We start from the raw sequence: 25127 nt of genomic DNA, 5'->3' as shown, positions 1-25127 counted from the left end.
TCACCTGGTTGTCTAGGTCTTAGTAAGGAACTCTGCTCACCTGGTTGTCTAGGTTTTAGTAAGGAACTCCCCTACTAAAGATAATTTGAATCAGCTGTGTAGCGTTTGAGCAAAAACCAACACACGCACCCCTTGGAGTCCCAGGGACCAAGTTTGGGAAGCACTGCACTAGGTCCTCCATGGAATGAGTTTGACACCCCTGATCTTAGGGCTGAATCCTAACTTTTTATTCATTTATCCTTCATTTAACCAGGGAAGTCTCAATGGGACTTTTTACTTTTAAGTGAGCCCTGGACTTGGGGTCGGTCTGTGCACTTTACTTGCATATTCAGGCATATCTCTCCCCCATTGACTTCAATGCATGATTTAGGCAGAGGTCACAGAGTTCGGTATGTGTATCAAAAGTTCCGATTCAGCCCTGTGAGTATAATGACAACCAGCAAGACCTTGGGCTAGGGGAGAACTGTAAAATCCATGTGTGAAATAAAGTGCTCCCCAAACACACTCCATTTAAATTTAAAACCAGAGGCTTTCATGTTCATTTATAGTCATGCTTGTAACATTATCAGCTAGCAATATATTTTTGTTTTTTAATGACCAGGAGCACACAGCTGACATCAAATGAACATGAAAACACATTGAAGTTCTTCTTCTAACTATCTGAACTAAAAGGAATGAGCAAGGAAAGACATCTTTCAATAATGAGCTTATTCTAGAAGAAGGTGCTGTTTATAACACAGATACATTTTACAAGTCATGATTAACAACTTCAATAATAATAATAATAATAATGTGGCCTAGAAGATCTCTTTATTTTTTTAAAACCCAAACCAGACTAGACTTTTGAGTAGCTTCTCGATGGGTTCGGCGGACAAGTGGTTCATGTCGATAAGAGAAAAAGGGACATGAGTAACTCATTATTATTAGTTTTGCTACTTATGCATAATAAAAATGTTCATTTGATCAAATCAACATTTGTTGAGGAAAGACGACCGTTAAGGAAGCGTAATAAATGAAACGCCGTGTTAGTTTGGCTTGCTGACATCCCAACGAAGACAGAATACAGATGCTTTTTGTTGTTGTCATAGAAACAGTCAACATATGATATGAAACATTCCTTTTGAACGAAGCTTATTAGAGAGAGAGAGAGAGAGAAACGTGATGATTCGTCATCATCCACCATCTTTGGGTTTACCTGAGATTCCATTTGTCCCTCAGGGTTGGACTCTTAATAACACTGACCCGGACTACTTGATTGATTGATCCCAACGTCTAACAAGTTTACTAAGATCGGGTCAAAGACATTCAAGCTAGCAGAGAAGGCTGATATTACACTTATCGTCACACCAAAAGTTCAACTCGCCTCGACCAAACACGCCCGTCTTCACCTCATCATCAAAACACACCTGACCTGCAGGTTCAAAACATTCAGTTCCCACTCCAGTCCATTATTACGCAACCACTCGTCAAAACCTTTAAAAAAATAATAATAATAATTAAAAAGTAAGTAGCAACGAAAACGTTAAAAGGCTGTTGAGCTTCTAGAGGATTTAACCACTTAGACCCCTATTATTTATAAGGAGTCATCTTTCGTTTAAGACCGTCTTGGAATGCACTACATGGAGAGATAGAGATAAATATTGACATTACTATAAAGCATGATTACTGTATAGACACAGTGGCCTCCCTACCACTAGAGGCACCGAGAGCTATAGCACCCTTTTCAACAATTAACGCACTGACTTGTCATAACCCCTGAAGACATTCAGAGCATCTATTATTAATATATATTTTTTTAATATGCCGTTATATATTCAAATCCACGCTCTCCCATTGGTCACTCCTCGTCCACTGTCTCTCTCTTCGATTCGTCAGCTTTCTGTTCCAGAACCTGAGAGGTGGGGATTGGAGGGGGAAGGACCTCGACGGCAGCCAATGAGGAGGTGTCTTGTAGATCAAGGTCCTTCCCGGAAGATATCTCTTCCTGGAAAAGGAAAAAGATGAGATATTATTGGTCTCACTCTGACCAGAAAGTCCGCGTTACGTGTCCCGCAAAATAAAATGTAAACATACATGCTACTCAATCATTTCATCCAAACAGCTCACACGCTTGCACTACAAGTCCCGCCTCTCCCATCTCATTGGTTTTTAGGAGCATATATCCACGTGGGTGATTGAAAGATGAACTGAGGTCCACACTCCAGTCCAGTCCAGTCGGTGGCTGTAATGCAAGCTAGCTAAATGTCCATGAATGTTTCGAATGGTGTTTTGACCTGTCCCCAAATGAATATAGTTGGTTCACAGTTGGTTTTGGTATTTTAACCTCTATCTCTGGTGTGGATAGACAAAATAATTTGGCCATCATGTTGCAGTTTATTGTACAAGTTCAATGATAACTGGTTTGGTATTAAAATCCCTGACTGAATTGTTGAATCATTGATTCCCCTGCTCTATGAATCATTGATTCACCTGCTCTATGAATCATTGATTCACCTGCTCTATGAATCATTGATTCACCTGCTCTATGAATCATTGATTCACCTGCTCTATGAATCATTGATTCACTGACTCACCTGCTCTATGAATCATTGATTCACCTGCTCTATGAATCACTGACTCACCTGTTCTATGAATCACTGACTCACCTGCTCTATGAATCATTGATTCACCTGCTCTATGAATCATTGATTCACCTGCTCTATGAATCATTGATTCACCTGCTCTATGAATCATTGATTCACCTGCTCTATGAATCATTGATTCACCTGCTCTATGAATCAGTGATTCACTGACTCACCTGCTCTATGAATCATTGATTCACCTGCTATATGAATCATTGATTCACTGACTCACCTGCTCTATGAATCACTGACTCACCTGCTCTATGAATCACTGACTCACCTGCTCTATGAATCATTGATTCACCTGCTCTATGAATCATTGATTCACCTGCTCTCTGAATCATTGATTCACCTGCTCTCTGAATCATTGATTCACCTGCTCTATGAATCATTGATTCACCTGCTCTATGAATCATTGATTCACCTGCTCTATGAATCATTGATTCACCTGCTCTATGAATCATTGATTCACCTGCTCTATGAATCATTGATTCACTGACTCACCTGCTCTATGAATCATTGATTCACCTGCTCTATGAATCATTGATTCACCTGCTCTATGAATCATTGATTCACCTGCTCTATGAATCATTGATTCACCTGCTCTATGAATCATTGATTCACCTGCTCTATGAATCATTGATTCACCTGCTCTATGAATCATTGATTCACTGACTTACCTGCTCTATGAATCGTTGATTCACCTGCTCTGTGAAGTCCTGTGGTTCCAAGTCCTCCCCGTTGGATTGACAGCTCGGGCTTGGAACCTCGATACCATGACTCTCCAAGATGGCTGCCTCTGACGGGGAGAAGGCGAGAGGGAAAAGGAAGGAGGAGAAAGAAAGCAGACAAAAAGGGTACAAACAGGGAAAGAGAAATGCTGTCCTTTATCCACTAGTGTCAAGCTGCGTGCAGCCCCTCTACCGGCAGCTGCGTGCGGCCCCTCTACCGGCAGCTGCGTGCGGCCCCTCTACCGGCAGCTGCGTGCGGCCCCTCTACCGGCAGCTGCGTGCGGCCCCTCTACCGGCAGCTGCGTGCGGCCCCTCTAACGGCAGCTGCGTGCGGCCCCTCTAACGGCAGCTGCGTGCGGCCCCTCTAACGGCAGCTGCGTGCGGCACCTCTAACGGCAGCTGCATGCGGCACCTCTAACAGCAGCTACATCTCCTACATCTGAAAATAGATATTCCAGCTAGCCTAACAATGGCTAACGTTGAACTCTTATCATAGTGCCGATACCTATCCAATGGTTTCAGGTCTACCCGAGTGTGCCTGGGTGTTAGGGAAAAGGGGGTGTTTTGGTATCAGAGATTCTCACCTATATTAGCCCGCCTCTTCATCTCCTTCCGGCGGTTGGCGAACCAGTTGTACACTTTCAGAGCCGTGACACGCTCAAACTCGGACAGCTTGCATCCTGGGTAATAGTGACAGAGGAGAGATGGACAAGTGAATAGGTGAAATTTGGTGAGCCTTTTTGAACATAGGACTTAATTGGTATCAAAATAACAAGTTGTTTAAAAAGGGGCATAAGAAAAAGGTAGGTGTGAATTCATGATAATTGGGTTAAGAATAAAGACATTGGTTACAGGTGTGTGGATGGGCTGTGCTTGAACCAAACTGACCAGGTTTCTGGATGACTGAGTTGCAGGCGTTAGCGATCTCCTCTCTCTTCGCTTCATCAGGGTACTGGTTCTCCATGAAGAAACTGACAGACACAACAACCAGCCAATAAGCACAGTGTTAGACAACCCCCCACCCATCGCATTAACCAATCAGAAGCTACTACTGGCCGAAAACGCTACAAAGCTACTGGCCGAAAACGCTACAAAGCTACTGGCCGAAAACGCTACAAAGCTACTGGCCGAAAACGCTACAAAGCTACTGGCCGAAAACGCTACAAAGCTACTGGCCGAAAACACTACAAAGCTACTGGCCGAAAACGCTACAAAGCTACTGGCCGAAACGCTACAAAGCTACTGGCCGAAACACTACAAAGCTACTCGCCGAAATGCTACAAAGCTACTGGGGCATCACTTTGAATGGAGTAAGGAAGGAGAAAACATCCAGCCAGATTAGCCTCACCCACAGCTATTAAAGTGATGCTCCAGAGGTTTGTATCGTTTCAGCCAGTAGTTCTGTATCGTTTCAGCCAGTAGTTCTGAAAGTAGTGCTCACGAGCTAAAACGGGTCCCTAAAAATCTATTTTCTATGATGTTACATCTTGCAAAACATTTTTTACATTTTTTTTTTTTTAAATGTGCAATTTGAATAGGTTACAAATCTGTAAGTGCTTAAAAACATCCCTGACTGCATTGCTAACCAATCAGACACTCTCATTGAAGTAGTACGGTAGATTAACGGAACACATTAGGTGGATTACATTCAGCACTGTTTACACTCTCCGTTTCTAGGCAATAAATAAAAACAAATCTCATTTTAAATAAACAAAGATTTATTGCACCACTTAATCCACCCTCCATCTTCCTCTTTTCCCTGTCTGAATAATAATAACTTCCTTTACAAATAAACAGCAGGAGCACTTACACCCCCCCCCTCTGACTTCCTCCATCACACTAACCTACAGTATCGCCCTTCAGCGGGACTGGGAGTGTAAACTAGCCCATAAAGAGAAGCAGCACTGCAGTGGCATTGCGTAATCCATAGAGCTATGTGACGGTGTGGCTGGTCTACGTGCCTGTTGTGTTCTCATTATTGAGAGTGACCTCTGCTTAGAAGCATCACAGGAAGCAGAGTCGACCGCATTCAGGGGGAAACAGTGCGACAAAAGATCATTCTTGTACTTAAGATGCACTTGGCTTTTTATCAGTTAGAAATCCGTTATAAAAAAAGGATTTCAGTTTCTAAATCAGATATGTCATAAAAGGCATTGATGGTAAAACATCTCGTCATGACATCACCCACCACTAACATCAATAGATTCAACCACTAATAATTAGTGTAGGGGTAGAACAAAAGCCTGGACACCCCATAGCTCTCCAGGAAAAAGTTTGTTGACTACTGCAGTAATTGTGATTAAAACCAGTTCTGGAACGGTCTCCCGACATGCATTTGTAACAAATTAAACAGGAATCTCAGCACGACCCCCCCCATGTCCGAATACTGTGATATCTATGTTGACACAGACTATTCTTGAATTTAATTTGGGCAGAAGACATAAAACAATGTGTTACAATGTGTTCCCAGAGGAGTATTTATTTTAAAAAATTATTTTGATACACTAGACTGATCTTGTCCCAGGAAGTTGAGGCATTAGCCTTCTTACCCATTCCACTGAATAATGGTTGACTAATATCGTCTTGCAATATTTGCAATTAAGCAATATTTCACCTACGATACAAATCTGTATCATGACAAATATACAAAATAATACCTTTATTCATCAAATATCAAATCAAAATGTTATTTGTTACATACACATGGTCAGCAGATGTTAATGCGAGTGTAGCGAAATGCTTGTAATATCTTTGTAAGTAAAAGTTAACATGTAATAAATGTGTTTTAAAATAAAATAAAAACTACAAAGCCAGTAAAGCAATGTGATTATTTCCCATGTCAACTGTTTCAGATGTCTGTTGTTTTCAATCCCGGGATACACAGGAATATAAATGAGAACCATGTGAAATGTTTTAAAACAAAATGTCCAAATGAACACGAATGGTGTCAAACGAAACATGAAAACAAGTTAAGTAAAACAAAAATAATTAATAACCCTTCAACCATTCTATAGTAAACAAGACAGCTGCCTAAATAAATTACAGTAGATTATTTAAGTGATAATGCCAGAGAAGCCTGCGTTTGGAGGATATATCGTCTCGGGCTGGAAAACGTTCCAATATTTTTACATTTTTATTTAACTGCACTCACTTCTGTCATCATGAAGTTCTTTGAGAGGCTAGGTTTTTTTTCACCTTTATTTAACCAGGAAGGCCAGTTGAGAACAAGTTCTCATTTGCAACTGCGACCTGGTCAAGATAAAGCAAAGCAGTGTGACAGACAACAACACAGAGTTACACATGGAATAAACAATAAACAAGCCAATAACACAAACAAGTCAGTGACACAGTAGAAAAAAGAAAGTCTATAAACAGTGTGTGCAAAAGGTATGAGGAGGTAAAGCAATAAATAGGCCATAGGAGAGAATAATTACAATTTAGCAGATTAACACTGGAGTGATAAATGAGCAGATGATGATGTGCAAGTAGTGATACTGGTGTGCAAAAGAGAAGAAAAGTAAATAAAATAAAAACAGTATGGGGATGAGGTAGATTGAGTGGGCTATTTACAGATGGACTATGTACAGCTGCAGCGATCGGTTAGCTGCTCAGATAGCAGATGTTTAAAGTTGGTGAGGGAGATAAAAGTCTCCAACTTCAACGATTTTTGCAATTCGTTCCAGTCACAGGCAGCAGAGAACTGGAACGAAAGGCGGCCAAATGAGGTGTTGGCTTTTGGGGATGACCAATGAGATATACCTGCTGGAGCGCGTGCTACGGGTGGGTGTTGTTATCGTGACCAGTGAACTGAGATAAGGCGTAGCTTTACCTAGCATAGACTTATAGATGACCTGGAGCCAGTGGGTCTGGCGATGAATCCTCTAAACACCGGCTTCAAGGGCATTATCACTTTTATACAACGGATTACCAACATATTCAGATAATGATTGACATATTTTCATTAAAAACATATTTTGATAAATTTATTCAAACCATTACATCTTTCCACAAGATAAAGTCCCAACACAAATCTAGGGTTGCTGCCCAAGCTGGCTGGTTGTTCGTTCTATTGGTTTGGTTACCAGGGTAACCAACGACTCAGTCGTTCACTCTTTTTGTTCTGTTTCTATGGACGAGACCCAGTCGTTCAGTCTATTGGTTCTGTATCTATGGACTCGACCCAGTCGTTCAGTCTATTGGTTCTGTTTCTATGGACGAGACCCAGTCGTTCAGTCTTTTTGTTCTGTTTCTATGGACGAGACCCAGTCGTTCGCTCTGAATGTTCCATTGACATACTGGCTGGCAACATTCTTATCCCTTGCTCTAGCTAGCCAACCAACTATGGCTAACTCAGTCACGTCGAACAGTGCAGACAGAATAACAGTAGCTGCATTTGTTTAAGCTGTTTTCTAGTGACATTTATTTGAATACATCTATAATAATGAGCTAATGAGGTGTGATTTCACCTGGCGTAGAAAATGTGCTCTCTCGTCAGGACACTGTTGGTCAGAGGAGCTAACCAACAACATATCTACAGTAACACAAACACTTCAAACCGAAGCCGGAAAGACTGCAAATTAGCTGTCTAGCAAACTCAACTTTATTTGATTAAATAGCAGTCGCTCTCTGAGAGTGCTTTTCTTCCAGGTGTGGGTCAACATAGATAATCAATCAATCAAATGTATTTATAAACCTCTTTCTACGTAAGCAGACAGTTGACTAGTCAACTGGAAAGTACTGCACTTTGATTGGCTCACCTCTCCATGATTGACTGGCACTCCTTCCTCCAGGTGAACCTGCTTCCCCTCCGCAGCCTCAGAGGACCGCCTGCCACCCCGCCCCTCTCCCCAGGGCTGACGCCCGTCCTCCAATCAGGCTCCTCCTTCACCAGGGAGCGCATCGACAGGGTAGCACCTACATGGGACGTAATGAGAGGGGGAGGAGGCGAGAGAGAAAGGGAAGGGAGGGGGCGAGAGTGAAAGGGAAGGGAGGAGGCGAGAGAGAAAGGGAAGGGAGGAGGCGAGAGAGAAAGGGAAGGGAGGGAGGCGAGAGAGAAAGGGAAGGGAGGAGACGAGAGAGAAAGGGAAGGGAGGAGGCGAGAGAGAAAGGGAAGGGAGGAGACGAGAGAGAAAGGGAAGGGAGGAGGCGAGAGAAAAAGGGAAGGGAGGAGGCGAGAGAAAAGGGAAGGGAGGAGGCGAGAGAAAAAGGGAAGGGAGGAGGCGAGAGAAAAGGGAAGGGAAGGGAGGAAGGGGGAGAGAAAAAGGGAAGGGAGGAGGCGAGAGAAAAGGGAAGGGAGGAGGCGAGAGAAAGGGAAGGGAGGAGGCGAGAGAAAGGGAAGGGAGGAGGCGAAAGAAAGGAAGGAGGAGACGAAAGAAAGGAAGGGAGGAGACGAAAGAAAGGAAGGGAGGAGACGAAAGAAAGGAAGGGAGGAGACGAGAGAAAGGGAAGGGAGGAGGAAAGAGAAAGGAGGAGGTGAGTGAAAGGGAAGGGAGGAGACGAGAGAAAGGGAAGGGAGGAGGCGAGAGAAATGGAAGGGAGGAGGCGAGAGAGAAAGGTAAGGGAGGAGAGGAGAGAAAGGGGAGGAGGCGAGAGAAAGGGAAGGGAGGAGATGAGAGAAAGGGAAGGGAGGAGGCGAGAGAAATGGAAGGGAGGAGACGAGAGAAAGGGGAGGAGGCGAGAGAAAGGGGAGGAGGCGAGAGAAAGGAAGGGAGGAGGCGAGAGAGAAAGGGGAAGGGAAGAGGCGAGAGAGAAAGGGAAGGGAGGAGGCGAGAGAGAAAGGGAAGGGAGGAGGCGAGAGAGAAAGGGAAGGGAGGAGGCGAGAGAAAGGGAAGGGAAGGAGACGAGAGAAAGGGAAGGGAGGAGGAAAGGGAAGGGAAGGAGACGAGAGAAAGGGAAGGGAGGAGGAAAGGGAAGGGAAGGAGACGAGAGAAAGGGAAGGGAGGAGGAAAGGGAAGGGAAGGAGACGAGAGAAAGGGAAGGGAGGAGGAAAGGGAAGGGAGGAGGCGAGTGAAAGGGAAGGGAGGAGGCGAGAGAAAGGGAAGGGAGGAGGGAGGAGGCGAGAGAAATGGAAGGGAGGGAGGGAGGAGGCGAGAGAAAGGGAAGGGAGGAGAGGGGGAGGTGGTGAGAAAGAGAAGGGAGGAGAGGGGGAGGTGGTGAGAAAGAGAAGGGAAGAGAGGGGGAGGTGAGAGACAGGAAGGTAGAGGGGGAGGGAGGAAGAGAGGAAGTTTAAACATCAAGAGAAAGTAACCCATTGTTACTGTTAGTTATGAGAAAGAAGTGATGGTTCAATCACATGACTAGTATTTTAATAAGGATTTGGACTTTTAGGATACATGACATCCCTCGGACTGACAGTGGGACACAACGTGGACACAGACAGGCATGCAGGCTATGTGATGACAGGATGTGTCAGACAGACAGGGGTCACTGAGTGCTGCAGTGTCTTTTTTTTTCATTCAATTTTTTTACTTTCGACTTTGGTAATGGAACTCAAGAGTTGGAGCGTGACCTAAAACCTGGACTAGTAAAAACATCACCTGCCTCGTTCCTGAACAGCCACAGACAGAACTGAGGAGAGAGAGAGGGAGGGTTGAGCCCTGTAAGAGTAGTTGCCTGTTATGGGCATGGGTGGGCAGGGGCTTGCTGTTACCTGGCTGTTACCTGGCCGTTACCTGGCTGTGCCTGCTGTGCGGCAGCAGTGTACCATGGGAGGAGGTGCATCAGCAGCTCTCTCTGTCTGCCCCAGGTGGTAGAGGCAGTGGCCGCGGCTGTGGCGCCCGTAGCGGCGTTTCCCACCATCCCTGTGACGTCTCTGTCCCCTCCCCTGGCGGGTCCAGAGCCCAGGTTCTGGCCCAACCCCTGGCCGAGACCACCAAGCCCTGGGCCCAGACCCGCCGGGCCGTGCTGGCTTTCACTCCATCTCAGCCCTTCATTAAGGACAAAACCAAACCAGTGGTCAGGTCAGGCCACAGACGTATCTAAGTAGGCATACAGAGTTTGGGCAATATTGGTTTAAGATTTAGGCCTAGAGTTATCAGAAGTCCTACAGTCAATCAAAATTAGATCACCTGTTTGTATGTCTATCAATATCAATATCAATTTATAATTTAATCTTACGGACTTCATCCAATCATTTTTGTGGCCACAATGTGTTAAGTTAACAAGATAAACTTTGAGATTACTGTTCTGAATAGGTAAATAGCAGACAGGTCCAAAAGTTTAGTAATGAAGTGCCCACCAGGTAGAAAGGCATAGAGAAAAGGCAACACGTTAGCATCAGGATCCTGAATTAGCATCATTGTTAGTATTAGATGGGGTTATTATGGTTAGCCTGTTAGCCATGTAGGAATGAAAACCAGCACCGGAATTCTACCTCTCCAGGATCAGGACTGAGAACCACACAGAAGCAGCATCAGCAAAGCTTGGGGAAGAAGGGAGGAGGACAGGGGGATGGCATGAAGAAGGCAGGGGTAGGTAGATTGTTCATGCATTTTGGTCATGTGACATAGGAGTGAAGCACTAAAGTGACAGATTAAACATTGTGATATTTAGGCTAATGTCTTTGCTGATGTAGAATTGAGCAAACAGTTTCATTTTCAGAACACTTCTAGTGCATCTATACATTGGTCTGTGTGGATGTTTATTGTTGACTTCTTATGAGGTCACGACGTTCCTGTAGCCTGGGTTTAGATGGAGGGATCGTGACGTTCCTGTGGCCTGGGTTTAGATGGAGGGATTGTGACGTTCCTGTGGCCTGGGTTTAGATGGAGGGATCGTGACGTTCCTGTGGCCTGGGTTTAGATGGAGGGATCGTGACGTTCCTGTAGCCTGGGTTTAGATGGAGGGATCGTGACGTTCCTGTAGCCTGGGTTTAGATGGAGGGATCGTGACGTTCCTGTGGCCTGGGTTTAGATGGAGGGATTGTGACGTTCCTGTAGCCTGGGTTTAGATGGAGGGATCGTGACGTTCCTGTAGCTTGGGTTTAGATGCATCAAAATGTTCCTGTAGCCTGGGTTTAGATGGACGGGTCGTGACGTTCCTGTAGCCTGGGTTTATATGGACGGATCGTGACGTTCCTGTAGCCTGGGTTTATACGGACGGATCGCAACGTTCCTGTGGCCTGGGTTTAGATGGATGGATCACGACGTTCCTGTGGCCTGGGTTTAGATGGACGGACAGACACCACACTCATACACTAGAGTTTCACTTCAAACCAGATGACTTTAACATAATTGATTAATATCTACAGCAAAGGCTGGTTTACAGTCGTCTGTCGACAAATAACGTAGCGACAACATTCAATTGTCGTCCGACGTCAAACTTGTTGTCGTCGTTATGACAACGAATAAACCCAAAACAGCAGCCCGGCGCTCCAAACGACAGTCTATTTCAACACCAATAAACCCATCTGTTTAAAATTTCAGGAAATGTCAACCTAGCAAGCCAGAACACTAAAAGCAATTTTATAAACAATGTTTTGGTTTGTTGCTAGCTAGTTAGCTACAGTGCCTTCAGAAAAGTATTGAACAGCCTGAATTTAACATGGATTAAATTGAGATATCATCACTGACCTACACACATTATGTCAAAGTGGAATTAAGATTTTTAGAAATGTTTACAAATTAATTAAAAATTAAAAGCTGAAATGTCTTGAGTTAATAATTATTAAAACACCTTTGTAATGGCAAGCCTAAATAAGTTCAGAATAAAAAAATGTAAAAAGTGCTTAACAAGTCACATAAGTTGCACGGACTCACTCTGCGTGCAATAAGTGTTTAACGTGAGTTTTGAATGACTACCTCATTATCTGTAAGGTTCCTCAGTCGAGCAGTGAATTTCAAACCCAGATTCAACCACAAAGACCAGGGAGGTTTTCCAATGCCTCCCAAAAAAGGGCACCGATTGGTAGATGGGTAAAAATATAAAAAGCAGACATTGAATACCCCTTATATTATGGTGAAGTTATTCATTATATTTTGGATGGTGTATCAATACACTGAGTCACTAGAAAGATACAGGCGTCCTTCCTAACTCAGTTGCCGGAGAGGAAGGAAACCACTCAGGAATCTCAGCATTAGGCCAATGGTGACTTCATAAACAGTTTAACGGGTGGATCAACATTTTAGACAGAATAAAAGGAGGAGGCCTATACATAAAAAAAGATTCCAAAACATGCATCCTGTTCGCAACAAGGCACTAAATTCTCTATGTAGTGTTGTGTCGTCTCTCTCGTTGTGATGTGTGTTTTGTCCTATTTATATTGTATTGATTTTAATCCCAGGCCCCGTCCCAGCAGGAGGCCTTTTGCCTTTTGGTAGGCTGTCATTGTAATACAGCAAAACATGTGGCAAAGCAATTAAATTATTGGCCTGAATACAACGTGCTACGTTTGTAATTTATTTTTTATTTTACCTTTATTTAACCAGGCAAGTCAGTTAAGAAAAAAAATCTTATTTTTAAATGACGGCCTAGGAACAGTGGGTTAACTGCCTGTTCAGGGGCAGATTGACAGATTTGAACCTTGTCAGCTCGGGGGTTTGAACTTGCAACCTTCTGGTTACTGGTCCAACACTCTAACCACTAGGCTACCAGGGTAGCCTAGCCTCATTAAGGATTGGAGAGTTTTTCAGGATAAAAAAAAATCTAACGGAATGGAGCAAAGCACAGACAAAATCCTGGAGGAAAACCTGGTTCAGTCTGCTTTCCATCAGACTCTGGGAGATTCATTCACCTTTCAGCAGGACAATAACCTAAAACACAAAGCCAAATCAACACTGGAGTTGCTTTCCAAGAAGACAGTGAATATTCCTGAATGGCCAAATTACAGTTTTGACTCAAATCTACTTGAAAATCTATGGCAAGACCTGAAAATGGTTGTCCAGCAATGATCAACAACCAATTTAACAGAGTTTGAAGAATTTGGAAAATAAAAAAATGGGCAAATGTTGCACAATCCAGGTGTGGAAAACTGACCCAGAATGACCAACAGCTCTTATAAACTGACCAACACCTCTTATAAACTGACCCAGAATGACCAACAGCTCTTATAAACTGACCCAGAATGACCAACAGCTCTTATAAACTGACCCAGAATGACCAACACCTCTTAGAAACTGACCCAGAATGACCAACAGCTCTTAGAAACTGACCCAGAATGACCAACACCTCTTATAAACTGACCCAGAATGACCAACAGCTCTTAGAAACTGACCCAGAATGACCAACACCTCTTAGAAACTGACCCAGAATGACCAACACCTCTTAGAAACTGACCCAGAATGACCAACACCTCTTAGAAACTGACCCAGAATGACCAACACCTCTTAGAAACTGACCCAGAATGACCAACAGCTCTTAGAAACTGACCCAGAATGACCAACACCTCTTAGAAACTGACCCAGAATGACCAACACCTCTTAGAAACTGACCCAGAATGACCAACAGCTGTAATCACTGCCAATGGTGATTCTAACATGTTATGACTGAAGATGTTGAACACTTATCTAATCAAGAAACAGTATAGTGTTTTATTTTTAATCAATTAAAAAAAAAAACCTGTTTTCACTTTGTCATTATGGAGTTTTGTGTGTAGATGGGTGAGAGAAAACAACAACATATTTCATCCATTTTGAATTCTGGCTGTAACAACAAAAATGTGGAATAAGTCAAGGGGTATGAATACTTTCTGAAAGCGCTGTAGCTAGCTAGCTGGCTAACCAGTTCAAATAATGACCAGAGTATAGCTGACAACATCGTAACTTGAGCTACTTTGTAAAATCATTACTACAGGAAAAGAAACCCACAACATAATTATTTCCAAGGTAATGGCAAGTTGACATTGAATAACTTAGCGCCACAGTGTCACCAAATAAAAGCAGATCATTCTGAGAATTTTTTTTTTAGAAGTCCTGCATCTTGTCACAGGAGGATTTGGTATAGTTGCCATGGCAGCCCGGCGAACCACGACAACGGACATTTGCGACAGTTGCAGACACTTCACGTGTTTTTCCATGTCTTTGCGACAAGGAAACTTAACGGTCATTTAAATGCTGTTTTGACTAACGACACCTGTCGCATTCTATTTGTTTACAGACACGTCGTTAGACCAAGTATAAATGTGGCGTGTGTTTTTATCCTACTGTATACGTTCTCTCAGTCATAGTTCTTTGTACTTCACTGAACTCTCCAGCCCTCTAGAACCAGAAAAGGTGTGTGTGTGGATTCACAATGCAGGATTACATAGGACGGACATAGGACGGACATAGGACGGACATAGGACGGACATAGGACGGACATAGGGGAAAGTGACAATAACAAGCAGCAGTCCAGCTAACAGAATGGAGTCGACATGGACCGCTCCCTCCCCTTAGCCGCCTCCTACACTGGTTCTTACCTGGGTTGTTTCTCTCAAGCAGGTACCAACGGTAGAAGGCTCTGCGTTTGGAGTCACTCATCTCCAAGCCCTGCTGCAGCAACCACTGAGAGATATAGCTCTGACTGATACCTAGGGAGAAGAGAGGAGTGATAGCTCTGACTGATACCTAGAGAGAAGAGAGGAGAGATAGCTCTGAATGATACCTAGGGAGAAGAGAGGAGTGATAGCTCTGACTGATACCTAGGGAGAAGAGAGGAGAGATAGCTCTGACTGATACCTAGAGAGAAGAGAGGAGAGATAGCTCTGACTGATACCTAGGGAGAAGAGAGGAGTGATAGCTCTGACTGATACCTAGGGAGAAGAGAGGAGAGATAGCTCTGACTGATACCTAGGGAGAAGAGAGGAGTGATAGCTCTGACTGATACCTAGGGAGAAGAGAGGAGTGATAGCTCTGACTGATACCTAGGGAGAAGAGAGGAGTGATAGCTCTGACTGATACCTAGGGAGAAGAGAGGAGTGATAGCTCTGACTGATACCTAGGGAGAAGAGATAGCTCGGACTAATAACTAGAGAAGAGAGGAGAGATAGCTCTGACTGATACCTAGGGAGAAGAGAGGAGAGATAGCTCTGACTAATACCTAGAGAGAAGAGAGGAGAGATAGCTCTGACTACTACCTAGAGAGAAGAGAGGAGAGATAGCTCTGACTAATACCTAGAGAGAAGAGAGGAGAGATAGCTCTGACTGATACATAGGGAGAAGAGAGGAGAGATAGCTCTGACTGATACCTAGGGAGGGGCTATACAGTGCATTCGGAAAGTATTCAGACCCCTTGACCTTTTCCACATTTTGTTACAGCCTTATTCTAAAATGGATTAAGTCACCCCCCCCCTCAATCTACACACAATACCCCATAATGACAAAGCAAAAACAGGTTTGTAGATTTCTTTAGCAAATTTAGATAAAAACAGAAATACCTTACTTCCATAAAAGTAATTAGAACATTTGCTATGAGACTCGAAATTGAGCTCAGGTGCATCCTGTTTCCATTGAACATCTTTGAGATGTTTCTACAACTTGATTGGAGTCCACCTGTGGTAAATTCAATTGATTGGACATGATTTGGAAAGGCACACACCTGTCTATATAAAAGGTCCCACAGTTGACAATGCCTGTCAGAGCAACAACAAAAAAACAAGTCATGAGGTTGAAGGAATTGTCTGTAGAGCTCTGAGACAGGATAGTGTCGAGGCACAAATCTGGAGGGTACCATTTTTTTTTTTTGAGGCATTGACATGTCCCCAAGAACACAGTGGCCTCCATCATTCTTAAATGGAAGAAGTTTGGAACCACCAAGACTCTTCATAGAGCTGGCCTCCCGGACAAACTAAGCAATTGGGGGAGAAGGGTCTTGGTCAGGAAGGTGACCAAGAACCTGATGGTCACTCTAACAGAGCTCCTGAGTTCCTCTGTAGAGATGGGAGAACCTTCCAGAAGGACAACCCTCTCTGCAGCACTCCACCAAATATGGCATTTATGCTAGTGGTCAGGCGGAAGCCACTCTTCAGTAAAAGACACGACAGCCCGCTTGGAGTTTGCCAAAAGGCACCAAAAGGACAGCCCATGAGAAAGAGGATTCTCTGGTCTGATGAAACCAAGGTTGAACTCTTTGGCCTGAACGCCAAGCATCACTTCTGGAGTAAACCTGGCACCATCCCTAAGGTGAAGCATGGTGGTGGCAGCATCATGCTGTGGGGATGTTTTTTTTAGCAGCAGGGACTGTGAGACTAGTCAGGATTGAGGGAAAGATGAACAGAGCAAAGAACAGTGGTGGAAAAAGTACTAAATTGTCATACTTAAGTAAAAGTAGAATAGAAAATGACTCAAGTAAAAGTTTAAGTCACTCAGTAAAACACTACTTGAGTAAAAGTATAAAAGTATTTAATGAATAGTGAATAGTGAATATACAGTAACAGTCAAAAATTTGGACACGCCTACTCATTCCAGGGTTTTTCAATATTTGTTACTATTTTCTACATTGTGGAATAATAGTGAAGATATCAAAACTATGAAATAACTGCCAAAAGGAGACTTCAACAAAGTACTGAGTAAAGGGTCTGAATACTTATGTAAATGTCACTTCAGCTTCTGTAATAAAAATGGGCAAACATTTCTGAAAACCTGTTTTTTTGCTTTGTCATTATCGGGTATTGTGTGTCGATTGTTGAGGGGACAAAAACAATTTAATCCATTTTAGAGTCAGGCTTTAACCCAACTAAATGTGGAACGAATCAAGAGGTCTGAATACTTTCACAATGTATACAGAGCCTTCAGAAAGTATTCTTACCCTTGGACTTAAGCCACAGTTTGCTGTGTTACAACCTGAATTTAAACATAAATAAAAATAAATATTTTTTTTAAATCTCACCCATCTACCTACAATACCCGAATAAATAAGAAAGTGAAAACATTGTTTTAGAAATGTTTCGATGGGATTCAAATCTGGGCTTTGGCAGGCCCACTCAAGGACGTTCACATTCTCGTTCTGAAGACATTCCAGTGTTGTTGTTTTAGATTGGGGTCATTGTACTGTTGGAACTTAAATCGTCTCAAGTTGTTTGCACTCTGAAGCAGGTTCTCATCGTGGATTTGCCTGTATTTGGTTCCACTCGTTGTTCTATCTTTAAAAAATATATATATATTTTTTTTTAAAGTGTCCCAGTACCTGCCGTTGAAAAACATCCCCATAGCATGACACTGCCACCACCATGCTTCATGGTAGGGGTGGTGTTAAGATGGGGGATGAGCTGTGCCTGGTTCCCAGACATAGCGCTTTGCATTCAGGCAAAAATTTTGTCATCAGACCACATAATATTTTGCCTCATGCTCTTCTCTTTTTGCAAACTCCAGACATTTTTCCTCAGGAGTGGCTTCTGTTTAGCGACTCCCCCATAAAGCCCAGATTGGTGAAGTACTGTAGAGACGGTTGACCTTCTGGCAGGTTCTCCCATCTCAGCCAAGGAACTCTGTAGTTCTTTCAGGGTGGTCGCTGGGTTCTTGGTCACCTCTCTGACCAAGGTCCTTCTTGCTCGGCTGCTCAGTTTGGTCAGATGGACAGCTCTAGGGAATTTCCATATATTTTTTTAAATTTCTCAATAACGGAGACCACCGTGCTCTAGAAATTGTTTGGTTGTCTTGGAAAAAACGCTCAACACTATCGACATTGTTTAATTCCCAGATGTATGTCTGATCACAATTCTCTCAGAGCTCGCCGGACAGTTCCTTGTACTTCCTGGTATAGATTCTGCACTGTCAACTGTGGGACCTTATACAGACAGGTACGTTCCTTTCTAAATCATGTCCAAAACAATTGGTCACACGTGGACTCCAATCAAGATGTAGCGATCAATCAAGGATGATTGATAGAAATTGGGTGCACCTGCTCTCAATTTGGAGTGTCACAGCAAAGGGGTGAGAAAACCCACTTTTCCCCCCTCTAATTTAATTTGCATAATTAATTTACATAAATTCAGATTTAATTTACATAAATTCAGATTTAATTGACATAAATTCAGATTTAATTGACATAAATTCAGATTTAATTTACGTAAGTTCAGATGTATAAATGTGCTTAACAAGTCACATAGGTTGCATGTGTGTAAGAATGGTGTCTAATTATTATTTTTATTTTTTTTACCTCATCTCTGTAACTTCTCAAAGGGACATTCAATGCCTCGCAAAAAAGGGCACCTATTGGTAGATGGGTAAAAAAAAAAGTTTTTAAATGCACACATTGAATATCCTTTTGATTATGGTGAAGTTATTAATTACACTTTGGTTGGTGTATCAATACACCCAGTCACTACCAAGATGCAGGGGCGGCAGGGTAGCCTAGTGGTAAGAGCATTGGACTAGTAACCGGAAGGTTGTGAGTTCAAACCCCCGAGCTGACAAGGTACAAATCTGTTGTTCTGCCCCAGAACAGGCAGTTAACCCACCGTACCTAGGCCGTCATTGAAAATAAGAATGTGTTCTTAACTGCCTGGTTAAAAATGGTAAAAATGAAAAAACAGGTGTCCTTCCTAACTCAGTTGCCGAAGAGGAAGGAAACTGCTCAGGGATTTCACCATGAGGCCAATGGTGAGTTTTTTTTTCTTTTCTCTCATCACAGCCATTAAACTGAGGATGGATCAGCAACATGGTAGTTACTCCACAATACTATTGTGTAACCTCACTTTATGTCCGGGAATACAAAGTGTCATTGGGTTTGCCCCAAACATACAACACATTACTGTGTACCTCTATATTTGCAAGCATAGTGGTGGCTGCATCATGTTACGGGTATGCTTGTCATCGTTTTTCAGGATAAAAAAAAAACCTGAATGGAGATAAGCACAGGCAAAATCCTAGTGGGAAAACCTGGTTCAGTCACAGAGACTCATTCACCTTTCAGCAGGACAATGACCTCAAACACAAGGCCAAATCTACACTGGAGTTGCTTAACAAGAATATAGTGAATGTTCCTGAATGGCCATTTAACAGTTTTGACATAAATCTGATTGAAAATCTATGATCAACAACCAATTTGACTGAGATAGAAGAATTTTTTAAATAATTAAAAAGTGGGAAATGTTGCACAATCCTGGTGTGGAAAGCTTTTAAGAGATTTACGCAAAAACACTCACAGCTGTAATCACTGCCAAAGGTGCTTCTACAAAGTATTGACTCAGGGGACTGAATACTGTATTTCAATTTACAATACATTTTCAAAAACTTTTTCATTTTGTAGGTATTGTGTGTGTGTAGATGGGTATGAAAAAAATATGTAATCATTTTTTTTTTTAAATTCATGCTGTAACAACAAAATGTGGAATAAGTCAAGGGGTATGAATACTTCTGAAGGCCCTAACTCTGATACCTAGGGTGAGGAGAAGGAACGCACTGATTTCACCACACCTGCAATAACATCTGTAAATATGTGTATGTGATCAATAAAATGTGATACCTAGGGTGAGGAGGAGGAAGGTAAATAAGAAGCAGAGGAAGGTAGGAGATAGGGGAGGGAGAAAATTATGGGAGGAGAGGAGAAACAGGTGGAGAAGGAGCGAATAGGAACAAATCGAATCTTATTTGTAACATAGACCTTACAGTGAAATGCTGAATACAACAGGTGTAGTAGACCTTACAGTGAAATGCTGAATACAACAGGTGTAGTAGACCTTACAGTGAAATGCTGAATACAACAGGTGTAGTAGACCTCACAGTGAAATGCTGAATACAACAGGTGTAGTAGACCTTACAGTGAAATGCTGAATACAACAGGTATAGTAGACCTCACAGTGAAATGCTGAATACAACAGGTGTAGTAGACCTTACAGTGAAATGCTGAATACAACAGGTGTAGTAGACCTTACAGTGAAATGCTGAATACAACAGGTGTAGTAGACCTCACAGTGAAATGCTGAATACAACAGGTGTAGTAGACCTTACAGTGAAATGCTGAATACAACAGGTGTAGTAGCCCTTACAGTGAAATGCTGAATACAACAGGTGTAGTGCAAGTGGTATCACCTTACAGTGAAATGCTGAATACAACAGGTGTAGTGCAAGTGGTATCACCTTACAGTGAATATCCTAGAAGGAAAGACACTAATATTCATACAAAACCATGTAAACAGCGCACACTAAAAACAGACGACACAGGTTCACTAAATAAATAAATAAATAAATAAATATATATATGACTGCTTTACCTGTCACCTGTCCCACGATGGCCTGGGAGATCCTGCGGTTGTTGAGGAAGGTTTTAATCTCCTCCTTCACCAGGTTACTGTCCCTCCTAGAAGAACACAACAGGCACCACAGAGTAAGAACAGACAGCAATAGACTTCGTGCCCCCGGGACCCCTTGCCAATAGACTTCGTGCCCCCGGGACCCCTTGCCAATAGACTTCGTGCCCCCGGGACCCCTTGCCAATAGACTTCGTGCCCCGGGACCCCTTGCCAATAGACTTCGTGCCCCCGGGACCCCTTGCCAATAGACTTCGTGCCCCGGGACCCCTTGCAAACAGACTTCGTGCCCCGGGACCCCTTGCCAATAGACTTTGTGCCCCGGGACCCCTTGCAAACAGACTTCGTGCCCCGGGACCCCATGCAAACAGACTTCGTGCCCCCGGGACCCCTTGCCAATAGACAGCCCCGGGACCCCTTGCCAATAGACTTCGTGCCCCGGGACCCCTTGCAAACAGACTTCGTGCCCCGGGACCCCTTGCCAATAGACTTCGTGCCCCCGGGACCCCTTGCAAACAGACTCCGTGCCCCGGGACCCCTTGCAAACAGACTTCGTGCCCCGGCACCCCTTGCCAATAGACTGCCCCGGCACCCCTTGCCAATAGACTTCGTGCCCCCGGCACCCCTTGCAAATAGACCGTGCCCCCGGGACCCCTTGCCAATAGACTTCATGCCCCCGGGACCCCTTGCCAATAGACTTCGTGCCCCCGGCCAATCATTGCCAATTGTGCATCTATTATTACATGTTCCGTGTTCTACTTCTCTCCTCATTCTCTATTGTCTTTCTCTCTGCATTGATTCGACTGTGGTTTCTGGAAAGTCTACAAACTTGCACAAGAAGCTATACTGCCAGAGACTGTCATAAAGCCTACTGCCTTCTTTAGGACCTGTATGTAAGCCTGGCTGCAATCATCTTTTTATCCATCCCTCCCTACACACCTGACCCAAATGAGTCAGTCTAACAGTAGGAGAATAAGCCAGCATCACCAGAGACTGGCTGTTGTTATCTGATGAGTTTCCTCTCCCAGAGCTAGATTCTCTGCCGTTTCTTACCTTCACCTCAAATACCCCTCCTCATCCTCTACTTTCTCTTCAGGGTTCCCTACTACCTCACTCACCTTCACCTCAAATACCCCTCCTCATCCTCTACTTTCTCTTCAGGGTTCCCTACTACCTCACTCACCTTCACCTCAAATACCCCTCCTCATCCTCTACTTTCTCTTCAGGGTTCCCTACTACCTCACTCACCTTCACCTCAAATACCCCTCCTCATCCTCTACTTTCTCTTCAGGGTTCCCTACTACCTCCCTCCCCGCACCTTCTCCAAGTCAGTCTACTGTCCCTCCCTCATGTACTCCTCCACGTCACAGTCTACTGTCCCTCCCTCATGTACTCCACCTTCTCCAAGTCAGTCTACTGTCTCTCCCTCATGTACTCCTCCACGTCACAGTCTACTGTCCCTCCCTCATGTACTCCACCTTCTTCACGTCAGTCTACTGTCCCTCCCTCATGTACTCCACATTCTCCACATCAGTCTACTGTCCCTCCCTCATGTACTCCTCCACGTCACAGTCTACTGTCCCTCCCTCATGTACTCCACCTTCTTCACGTCAGTCTACTGTCCCTCCCTCATGTACTCCACCTTCTCCACATCAGTCTACTGTCCCTCCCTCATGTACTCCACCTTCTCCACATCAGTCTACTGTCCCTCCCTCATGTACTCCACCTTCTCCAAGTCAGTCTACTGTCCCTCCCTCATGTACTCCTCCACGTCACAGTCTACTGTCCCTCCCTCATGTACTCCACCTTCTTCACGTCAGTCTACTGTCCCTCCCTCATGTACTCCATCTTCTCCACATCAGTCTACTGTCCCTCCCTCGTGTACTCCTCCACGTCACAGTCTACTGTCCCTTCCAGCCCTCACACTCTCTCCTCACCTCATGTACTCCTCCACCTTCTCCTCCAGATCCCAGTCCTCCTCTGCCATGATGTCATAGCTAAAAGACTTCTGAACTCCAACCCCATGTGGGTACAGCGGTGGGGGAGAGGCCTCATAGCTGTTGCTAGGCGACAGTGAGGCGCCGTCTAGCCCAGGGGTCTGCGTTGTGGCGGATGCCAAGGAGAGGGAGGAAGAAGAGGAGGAGGAAGAGGAGGAGGGGGCTGGGGCGGAGGCTGTGGTAGGGGTAGTGTTGGTTGTGGGATTGGCGGCGTGGGTGTCGTTGCAGTACGGGGGCCGATGGTCGGGATCTAGCCGCTCTAGGGACTCCAAGGCCTGGATGATCTGTGGCTTGGTCATCCCTGAGAGACGGAGACGCTGAAGGAGGTCGATCTGCTCGATGGTATAGCGTGGCTCCACCTCACAACACTCCATCCTCACATCTAACGGGTTAAAACAGACATGACTTGTCCACACACACACACTTCCCATAGGTCTCTAACATAAAAAAATATTACATTGAAATACTGTATACGCAGGACTTTGTTGTCAAGTTCACTTACAAAAAGTGTCTGGAGCATGAGAAAAACAACAAACGTAACTTGGGCTAAAAAATATATATATATTTAAAGCCATGATGTTGAATGGTATATGTAGGCTACTGTACATTAATCTCTCGTGGAACAAAAATGACAAACTTTCGCGAGATAATTTTACATATGGGTACATTCATTGAATCTGTGCACTGACTGCAAAACAATGCGTTATTGACCCATGGCATTTACAGTGCCTGTCTGCCCTGCCTTGCCTACCTGATAGCGGGGGTGAGAGGCGCCCTGTGGGCATCGGTTCGGGTCGCGGTACCGCAGCCGGGAGGCACCACTGTCGCATGGCTCGATGGAGCTGCCGGAGAGAGAGAGAGAGAGAGAGAGAGAGAGAGAGAGAGAGAGACAGAGAGAGAGAGAGAGAGAGAGAGAGAGAGAGAGAGAGAGAGAGAGAGAGAGAGAGAGAGAGAGAGAGAGAGAGAGAGACAGAGAGAGAGAGAGAGACACAGAGGCAGGCAGATTACATGGTACGGTATTGGGAGGGAATACTGGCATCTATACGTTTGTAAATATGGCCCTGTTGCAAAATATGTTAGCCATCTGCCAAATGAGACTTGTCAAATCACTTCCACTGGCGTGCTGCAGTCAGGCACGGTTAGTTAGCTTATCGTGCTAGCTAATGATTAGCTTTATTAAAATGTGTTGACACTAGCTTGCAACTGCCTATACTATAACACGAATGCATTAATTAACAAGCTACTAAAAGTAGCTCCCACTAGCTAACTTTCGCTACGTTGGATAATAGCTAGTTCATTACATGCATCTTGCAGCAGAAGCTAGCACGGACTAACCAGCAAGCTATCTACTGTTAAGGGCATAAAAACCAGAGAACCTTGCACCAAAATGATCGATTGAGGATGTGAGATCATATCATTCTAACTAATGCAGATACCGGTAGCTAGTTAATGCTAACCCGTAGCCTTCCTCCCCCTCTCTCTCTCTTCCTTTACCTCCCGCTGCTGTGGCAAGCTACACCAGCTGACGGTCACTCAACCGTGCACGTCGTGGACCGATCAAACTTCGTAATGGTTTCCGACGAGCTAATGAAGGTGATCCGTGCAGGGTCACATTGTCCCGGGATGCTGCAGCGGAGAAAAACCGAATCGCTAAACAGGGAGTCGGTCTCAATTTCTGACCTCTAACCCCAACCACACTGCCCCGGAATGATATAACTAGGAAGTTATTCATCTGGGAGGTAAAATCAAAAATGTTATTCATTTATTATTAAGACATTCAGTGCTGGGGGAAAAAAAAGTTGATATTGTGAACTTGGTCTCAGTGCATTTTGTATTATTCCACATTTAGTAGTGAAAAAATAAAGCTTCCTCAAGCGTTGAGGTTTTCCAGTCTGTTGTGTCGAAAATAGGTTCACTACTCTAGGCTTTGACCAACACAGTTGACACCTGCTGGTCAAAAGAATTTAGAGCAACCAAATTATCATAGATTTATTTTTACCTTAATTTAACTAGGCAAGTCAGTTAAGAACAAATTCTTATTTTCAATGACAGCCTAGGAACAGTGGGTTAACTGCCTTGTTCAGGGGCAGTACCTTGTACCTTGTCAGCTCAGGGATTTGAACTTGCAACCTTTAGGTTACTAGTCCAATGCTCTAACCACCAGGCTACCTGCCTCTAACCACTGGGCTACCTGCCTCTAACCAATAGGCTACCTCTAACCACTAGGCTACCTGCCTCTAACCACTAGGCTACCTGCTCTAACCACTAGGCTACCTGCCTCTAACCACTAGGCTACCTGCCTCTAACCACCGGGCTACCTGCCTCTAACCACTAGGCTACCTGCCTCCTCTAACCACTAGGCTACCTGCCTCCTCTAACCACTAGGCTACCTGCCTCCTCTAACCACTAGGCTACCTGCCTCTAACCACTAGGCTACCTGCCTCTAACCACCAGGCTACCTGCCTTTAACCACAAGGCTACCTGCCTCTAACCACTGGGCTACCTGCCTCTAACCACCGGGCTACCTGCCTATAACCACTAGGCTACCTGCCTCTATCCACCGGGCTACCTGCCTCTAACCACTAGGCTACCTGCCTCTATCCACTAGGCTACCTGC

The 25127-nt window shown here is 44.3% G+C and overlaps 1 protein-coding gene across 5 annotated transcripts; it reads right to left on the bottom strand.

The window, feature by feature from the left end:
- Nucleotides 1–713: 713 nt before the first annotated feature.
- zgc:91944 (homeobox-containing protein 1) lies at nt 714–24240 on the bottom strand. 5 transcript variants are annotated; one of them, XM_042295099.1, is made up of 11 exons: nt 24005–24240; nt 23262–23352; nt 22451–22892; nt 20478–20563; nt 14745–14855; nt 10024–10278; nt 8110–8266; nt 4241–4323; nt 3937–4032; nt 3326–3420; nt 714–1984 (listed from the first exon to the last, which is right to left on the bottom strand). In XM_042295099.1, exons 2-11 carry the CDS (start codon nt 23338–23340, stop codon nt 1838–1840), a joined length of 1551 nt encoding a protein of 516 aa, XP_042151033.1. In that variant the 5' UTR covers nt 23341–23352; nt 24005–24240; the 3' UTR covers nt 714–1837. The 5 variants fall into 5 exon arrangements, with proteins under 5 accessions (XP_042151033.1, XP_042151032.1, XP_042151031.1 ...); XM_042295098.1 differs by having other exon boundaries at nt 3302–3420; nt 23968–24239; XM_042295097.1 differs by having other exon boundaries at nt 3302–3420; nt 24005–24238.
- Nucleotides 24241–25127: the final 887 nt, after the last annotated feature.

Source organism: Oncorhynchus tshawytscha, linkage group LG13 (genome assembly GCF_018296145.1).
Source record: "Oncorhynchus tshawytscha isolate Ot180627B linkage group LG13, Otsh_v2.0, whole genome shotgun sequence".
Lineage (NCBI taxonomy): Eukaryota > Metazoa > Chordata > Actinopteri > Salmoniformes > Salmonidae > Oncorhynchus > Oncorhynchus tshawytscha.
This window is presented reverse-complemented; position numbering and strand designations above follow the sequence as displayed.

Coding starts and splice junctions, on each gene's coding strand:
- zgc:91944 (XM_042295098.1), bottom strand. CDS start 23,340: ATGCGACAGTGGTGCCTCCCGGCTGCGGTACCGCGACCCGAACCGATG. Junction 10,279..14,744: donor GCTTGAGAGAAACAACCCAG/GTAAGAACCAGT, acceptor TCCTTAATGAAG/GGCTGAGATGGAGTGAAAGC. Junction 3,421..3,936: donor GAAGAGGCGGGCTAATATAG/GTGAGAATCTCT, acceptor TCTCCCCGTCAG/AGGCAGCCATCTTGGAGAGT.